This window comes from Eumetopias jubatus, unplaced genomic scaffold, assembly GCF_037043125.1.
Source record: "Eumetopias jubatus isolate StellerSeaLion01/CBP00866 unplaced genomic scaffold, mEumJub1_p1.0 scaffold_2, whole genome shotgun sequence".
NCBI classification, from domain to species: domain Eukaryota; kingdom Metazoa; phylum Chordata; class Mammalia; order Carnivora; family Otariidae; genus Eumetopias; species Eumetopias jubatus.
The window spans coordinates 165,064-172,707 of record NW_028274808.1 but is presented as its reverse complement, the minus strand read 5'-3'; the positions used below and the strand labels follow the sequence as shown (position 1 = coordinate 172,707).

Genomic DNA, 7,644 nt, shown 5'->3' with positions numbered 1-7,644 from the left:
TGTTATGTTAATCACCATACATTATATCATTAGTTTTTAATGCAGTGTTCCATGATTCACTGTTTGTGCATAACACCCAGTGCTCCACGCAGAACGTGCCCTCTTTAATAGCCATCACCAGGCTACCCATCCCCCCACCCCCCTCCCCTCCAGAACCCTCAGTTTGTTTTTCGAAGTACACCCTCTCTCATGCTTGGTCTCCCCCTCCGATTTCCCCCCTTTCATTCTTCCCCTCCTGCTATCTTCTTCTTTTTATTTTTTCTTAACTTATATTGCATTATTTGTTTTAGAAGTACAGATCTGTGATTCAACAGTCTTGCACAATTCACGGCACTCACCATAGCACATACCCTATGGAATGTCTATCACCCAGCCACCCCATCCCCCCCACCACCCCCACTCCAGCAACCCTCAGTTTGTTTCGTGCGATTAAGAATTCCTCATATCAGTGAGGTCATATGATATATGTCTTTCCCTGATTGACTTATTTCACTCAGCGTAACACCCTCCAGTTCCATCCACGTCGTTGCAAAAGGCAAGATCGCATTCCTTTTGATGGCTGCATAATATTCCATTGTGTATATATACCACATCTTCTTTATCCATTCATCTGTCGATGGTCGTCTTGGCTCTTTCCACAGTTTGGCTGTTGTGGACATTGCTGCTATAAACATTGGGGTGCACACCCCTTTGGATCCCTACATTTCTATCTTTGTGGTAAATACCCAGTAGTGCAATTGCTGGATCTCCCTTGGGTGGGCAGAGGGGCGGGCCCTGGTCCTGCTGGGCTTCACGCTGAGGATGCAGAGAGAGGACTGAGGGACCCTGGAACCCGCCCAGCCTCAGTCTGGAAAGGTCCGGGGCGGCGGAGGGGGGGGGGTGTTGGGAACACGTGGTGAGTCCTGACTTCCGCATCCGGGTCTCAAAGACCCTGGATTCCTTGGCAGAAGGAGAAGGGCCTCCCTCATTGGGCAGAGGGGAGGCCTCATGTCCTGCTGAACTTTGTGGTGAGGATGCAGAGGGAGGAGTGAAGGACCCTGGACCCCAGCACAGCGTCAGTCAGGGAAGGTCCATTGGGTGGAGGGGCGCTGATTGGAACACGTGGTGAGTCTGGACTTCTGAGTCCGTGTCTCAGAGAGACTGAGGTGAGGCCCTGATGAAAGGAGCAGATGCTCAGTTGGGCAGAGGGGAGGTCCCTGGTCAACCAGTGCTGGGGGGGTGGCTTGGGGAGGCCAGGGATAAACCCGGCAGGAGGACAGAGGGGAGCCCCGCAGAAGCCCACCCATGATGTCAGTCTAGGGAGCCCCCCCTGGGCGGGATGGGGACACGTGGCCAGTGCGGCGACTTCTGCATCTGGGTCTCCCGAGAACCTGGGGTCCTTGGTGGATCGAAGGAGCAGGGCCTCGCTCAGGGGGCAGAGGGGCAGGCCCAGGTCCTGTTGGGGTTTACGCTGAAGTTGCAGAGGGAGGACTGAGAGACCCTGGACCCCAGCCCAGAGTCAGTCCCTAGAGGCCTGAGTGGAGGACGGGGACACCCCGATTGTGTTCGTGCGTGCGCTTGTGTGTCCCCCACTTGCCCATCTGGTGTCCCAGACACAGGATGCCCCGGTGCCCAGGAGACGATCCGCAGGCAGTAGGGACAGGCAGAGGCGTAGGCACCCAGGGAGTCCTGGTGGAGATCAGAAGAAGGCCCGAGAGACCTGGACGCCCCATCTCAGCCTTCGGAAGCCCTGGGCTTCATGGCCACACGTGTTAGCCACAGACTTAACCCGGGGGGCTCAGAGCAGGGAGGGCCTTGGTGATGGCAGACCAGCTTGGGGACAGCAGCCAGAGTGGCCTAGGACCTGCCAGGGCTCGAAGCGAGGACCCCCAAGGGACTCCCCAGGGAGCCCGCAGGACCGCGGCCCTGATTCAGCCATGGGAGACTCCTGGGATGGAAGAGACCACACAGTGCGTGGCCACTTTGGCCTCAGGGCCCATGCCTCCTGTCCGGGGGTCCACATCTGGCTGTTAGAGCCTGAGGGCCTGTGGTGAGAAGGAGCGGGCCTGGGGTGGGGCGGGCCTGTGTGTGTGTGTGAGGGTAGAGTGCGGGGTCGGGGGGGGCGGGGCACGGGTCCGGTTGGGAGTCAGGGTGAGGACCCTGGGGGAGGACTGGCCGTACCCCCTCCACTCCATCTCAGCAAAGAAGCCAGGGCACCAGAGTCTGGCCGTGCCCGAACCAGGGAGGATCGGTCAGCGGGGGCCCAACCTGGCATGCATGCTCGCTTGTCTCATGGGCCAGAAGGCGGGAGTCCTCGGGGAGCTGTGGTCTTGGTCTGAGGGGCACATGCCTTCTGTCTCACGTTGGGGACCTGGAAGAAGGGCAGGCCCTGGCAGGAAGAAAGAAGATTAGCGTCCTGTGGGCCTGAGGGCATCCCCACCCCAGGACAGAGGGGCCTGTTCCTACGACCAGCCCTTTGGGATCTTGCCGGGGGCTGAGGGGGTGGATGGAGACGTGGCCATGGATGAGGACGTGCTGGCTCCTCACCCTCTTCTCGGAGCTCTCAGGGAGGTGAGGACCATGCTGGGAGAGGTCGGGGTCAGGTCATCTGGGGAAGCGCACCTGGGAGACACACAGGAGTCCCTGCTCCTGCCAAGAAATCAGTGTGGGGACACCCGAGGGAGGAGTGAGTGACTCCCCACCAACCCCTCGGGACCAGGAAGGGATGGCCCAGAAGTCTGTGCAGCCCCTACCTGGAGGCCCTGGGAACCCTGGGTGGGGCCTGTCAGGCTGAGTCCCTCCTCCTCCCCAGATCCTTCCTCTCAGGATGGAGAGGGCCCGGGCCTGAGGGTCTGGACTCCGGTAGCAGAGGAGGCAGGTGCCCTGGCTCTGGGTCTGGCCCTGATGGTGGGGGGCAGATGAGAAATGAGGGGATGACTCCCACAGCAGGATCCTTAGGGCCCAGGCATACCCTGCGGCTGCTGCCAGCCATGGGGAGACCGGCGATCGGTGGGCCAAGTTATTTCAACTGACTTTTCCTTCTGGCGTCTCCCAGAGATGAGGCCTTGGCACCAGGAGGGTGGCCTCCGGTCAACACAGGGAGTATTCCCAGGCCTTCCGTGGGGTCAAGGACTAGACGGAGAGGTGCGCCCATCCCAGCACAGACGGCACCCGAGCTTGGCCGTCCCTGGGATCCCGAGACGAGCCCTTAGACCTCTGGCAGGCGTGGGCAGAGGTGGGCCCCCTGGCTTACCTTCTGTGGGGTCTCAGGGCTGGGCGGTCTTGCTGTGATCCTGTGGCCTCAGGCTGCGGGGGTGCGGCCCAGGCCCTGCCAGGGGAAATAGCAGTCCCCTGAGGGGCCAAGGAGGGGACCACCCAGCTTGGACGGATGGGGACCTCACAGAGTCCGCCCCAGCCCTCCTGCCCCACTGGGGGCCGGGGGCTGTGCTCTGTGTCTGCACCCCGAATTGACTCCTCCTCTTCTCCAGGGGCTTCCAGAATTCAGAGTCGAGGCCTAGATCTGAGGCAGGAGCCTCTAAGGTCCCAGAGCAGGGGAGGTGCAGGTGAGTGCCAGTGGACAAGGTGAGTTTCCTGCTCTGAGCATGGAGCCAGGGGCTCGCCCGTCCCACCCCAGAGGGGACCCCTCAGCACCCAAGTCCGACGCAGCACACTGTCAGCTCCAGGACTTCAGGCCTCTGCTGCCTGGGCTGCACCCTGAGGAGCCATCCCACCTCTTTCTTCAGGTTCAGCCCGACACAAACACCATGCCCATGGGTCAGAGGAGTGAGCTCTGGAAGCTGGAGGAAGACCCAGGCCCGGCCCAGGGCCTGGTGGAGGCACAGCTGTTGGGGGCTGGGGAGGAGAAGGTCCCCCGCACCCCCTCCTCCTTCTCCACCTTGGCCTCCTCCCAGTCCGCCGCCCCATCGGGCTCCTGCTCTGCCCTGTTTCTGGTCCCCTCGGAGGAGGGGTCTGCTGCTGGGTTCCAGAGTCGTCCCCAGAGCTCTCTGAGTGCCTGCCCCTCCCCCACTGCCCAAGCAGCCACTGCCTGCAGCCAGCCTGACCAGGGCTCCAGCAGGTCCGATGAGGAGGGCGCCAGCCCCCGCGAGGAGCCCGAAGAAGCCCAGCCGGGGCTCCAAAACCTACTCCAGGGGAAGCTGGCCGAGCTGGTGGAGTTCCTGCTCCTCAAGTATCACATCAAGGAGCCGACCAGCCAGGCAGAGATGCTGGAGATCATCAGCCAGGATGCCCTGGATGCCTTCCTTGTGATCTTGGGCCACGCCTCCGAGTGCTTGCAGCTGGTCTTTGGTATGGATGTGAAGGAAGTGGACCCCAGCGACCACTCCTACATTCTGGTCTCCATCCTGGGCCTCACCTATGATGGGATGCTGAGCGGTGAGCATGGAGTGCCCAAGACTGGCCTCCTGGTGGTGCTCCTGGGGGTGAGTCTCCTGCATGGCGACTGTGCCCCCGAGGAGGAGGTGTGGGAAATGCTAGGGGTCATGGGGGTGTATGCCGGCCAGGAGCACATCATCTACAGGGAGCCGAGGGAGCTTCTCACCAAGGTCTGGGTGCAGGAAGGGTACGTGGAGTACTGGCAGGTGCCCGGCAGTGACCTTCTTGCTATGAGGTCCCGTGGGGTTCCAGGGCCCACGCCGAAACCAGCAAGTTGCAAATGCTGGAGTATTTGCTCCAGGTCAGGCGCGGGCACCTGGCTTCCTCCCTGGCCCTGTCTGAAGGGACTGTGAGAGATGAGGAAGAGGGGGCCTGAGCCCTGGGGTCCGCCAGGCCCTTTCCAGGCTGTGCTGGGTTCGGCAGCCTCTCCTGCGGGGTGCTGGGCATGAAGTGAGGCCACTTGCTGGTTCTTCCCTGTGTGTGTGTTTGTGTGTGCCCGTGAAGACAGAGCCCTGGGCGTTTTAAGGAGTGCAGGGCCAGGGAGGGTTGGGAGAAAAAGCAGGGCAAGGAGCCTCCTGGGGGTGGGGGGGGGGTTGTTTCCTGGGATGACTCCCACATCCAGAGCTTGGTGTCCTTGAGGAAGCTCTCCTGTGGAGTTCCTTGCCATAGAAGGTTTCAGCTGCTTCAGGGGCTGATTGTGTGAGTACCATCCACTCTGCAGCATTTGTTCTTACCCAGTCCAAGAGTTAAGAGTTGTATCATGTTCATGAGGTTCCTGGATCCTCTGTTGGTTAAGCGTCTGCCATCGGCTCAGGTCAGGATCTCAGGATCCTGGGATCACACCCCACATGGGGCTCCCCGCTCAGTGAAGACTCTGCTTCTCTCTCTCCCCTGTGTGTGCTTTTTCTTTCTCAAATAAATAAATACTTTTAAGAAAAAGTTTTTCTTCATGCCCTGGACACCAGCCTGGACACCTTGCCTACTTGCTTGGGCTCTGGACCGAAATCACAGGGCATTGCCCTAGGGATGAGTTGGAGAGGCGCAAGAACGGAAGAAGCAAGGAACAGGGGTCAGAAGCTGAAGAGATAGAAGTTTGCTGGTTCTTCTGATGCCTTCCCGACCATCATTGTGCAAATGCCAAAGGCAAGCACGCGCACACAAGCGTGGGGACGGGGGCAGGAGGGCCCAGGTTCTGTCAGGAGTCAAGGTGAGGACCAGAGGGAGGAATGAAGGACCATGGACCCAGTAGGGAATCAGTCCTGGGAGGCCTCTGGGTGAGACAACGGTGACATGAGGCGTGTCCTGGCTTCTGCTCTGGGTCCCAGAGACACTGAGCGCTTGTTGTGAGGAGTGGCCCTCAGGAGCAGGGATGAGGGCACCAGCCATCCAGGGAGTCCAGATGGGGAACAGAGGGTAGGGCTAAGGGACCTGAAGGACCCATCTCGGGGAATCCCTGGACTGTGTAGCCTGATGCGATGTCCACAGTCTTTGCCCATGGCTCTCAGGGCAGGGAGGGCTTTGGTCCGAGGGAACAGGCCTGGAGACAGCAGAGACCGCATCACCAGCGGTGCTGCGGCTCATGCTGAGATCCCTGAGGGAGGGCTCAGGGAGGGACCTGGACTCCAGAACAGGGACAACGCACTGAAGCCTGCCCCTGCTGTCCGCCCTGGGAGGCCTGTTTGTGCCAAGTCCACAGGCGGTGTGTCAGGACGTCCGCATCCTGGTCTGACAGAGGCTGGGGGCCTGCTTTAAAAAACCGGGGGTCAGGACCTAATGGAGGAAGACCCAGGCCTGGCCCAGGGCCTGGTGGAAGCACAGCTGTCGGGGGCTGGGGAAGAGGAGGTCCCAGCAGCTTAGATGAGGAGGGTTCAAGCACCTGGGAGGAGCCGGAAGTCACGCAAACCTCTCTCCAGGACAAACTCCACGTGAAAGTGGCTGCCCTGGTGGAGTTCCTGCTCCTCAAATACCGCAACAAGCAGCTGACCCGCCAGGCAGAGATGCTCGAGATCGTCAGCAAAGATTACCAGGACGACTTCCCAGTGATCTTGGGCCAAGCCTCCAAGTGCATGCGGCTGGTCTTTCTCATGGCCGTGAAGAAAATGGACCGTAGTGACCACTCCTACAACCTGGTCAATGTCCTGGGTCTCATCTGTGATGGGATGCTGAGCGGTGAGCATGGCATGCCCAAGACCGGCCTCCTGGTTTTGGTCCTGGGGGTGAGCCCCCTGCATGGCGACCGTGCCCCCGAGGAGGAGGTGTGGGAAACGCTGGGGGTCATGGGGGTGTATGCCGGTCAGGAGCACATCGTCTATGGGGAGCCCAGGGAGCTCTCACCAAAGTCTGGGTGCAGGAAGGGTACCTGGAGTACCGGCAGGTGCCTGGCAGCGACCCTGACCGCTACGAGTTCCCGTGGGGTCCCAGGGCCCATGCTGAACCAGCAAGGTTCAAGTGTTGGAGTATGTGCTCCGGGTCAGGCACGGGCAGCTGGCTTCCTCCTTGGCCCTGTCTGAAAGAGCTGTGAGAGATGAGGGAGAGGAGGCCTGAGTTCCAGTGGCGGCCAGGCCCTTTCCAGGATTTGGTGGGGTCGGCAGCTTCTCCTGCGGGGTGCTGGGCATGAAGTGAGGCCACATTTTGGTTCTTCCGTGTGTGTGTGTGAAAAGAGAGAGCCCCGGGAGTTCTAAGTAAGGCAGGGCCAGGGAGGGTTGGGGGAAGAAACCAGGGTGAAGAGCCAGCATCTCTGGGGGTCCTGTTCTCTGTGATGACTCTGACATCCAGAGCTTGGGTTTCTTGAGGAAGCTCTCAAATGTTATTCCTTGGAGTAGAAGTTTTAACCAGCTTCGGCAGGTAAATGTGTGCGTGACATCCACCCCACAGCATTTGGACTTGCCCAGTTCAAGAGTTTTAAGAGTTTTGTCATGTTCTGGAAATAAGGTGGGAGATCTTCCCTCCTTGTTTGGGTTCTGGAATGAAATCACGGGGCATTGGCATAGGAATTTGTTGGAAAGGTGGAAAAATGGAGCAGTCAAGTGACGGGGTCAGGAAATACGGAAATAAAAGATCTTTTTTCAAACAACTTCTTATCAAGTCCTTCTATAAAATCTTTTATAATTTTCATCTTTACAGTCATCTTCCATCCGTTCATTGTATCAACCCTTATTTTGTACATATGTCTTTCTTCCTTTAAAATTTTAGGAGGCACTTTTTTCTAACAGACCAAAATACGCCCAAAATCTAGTGTGTGGCACTGATCTATGCACTAGCCTGATCATATTT

General features: G+C 59.1%; 1 protein-coding gene across 1 annotated transcript; it reads left to right on the top strand.

Annotated features, from left to right (window-relative positions):
• The first annotated feature begins 3,743 nt into the window (after window positions 1–3,743).
• On the top strand, window positions 3,744–6,993 carry LOC114203319 (melanoma-associated antigen 8-like). The gene is given in 5 exon segments (XM_088021294.1): window positions 3,744–4,587; window positions 4,590–4,720; window positions 6,285–6,626; window positions 6,722–6,827; window positions 6,944–6,993. Coding segments are annotated over 5 exon segments (1,473 nt in total).
• Window positions 6,994–7,644: the final 651 nt, after the last annotated feature.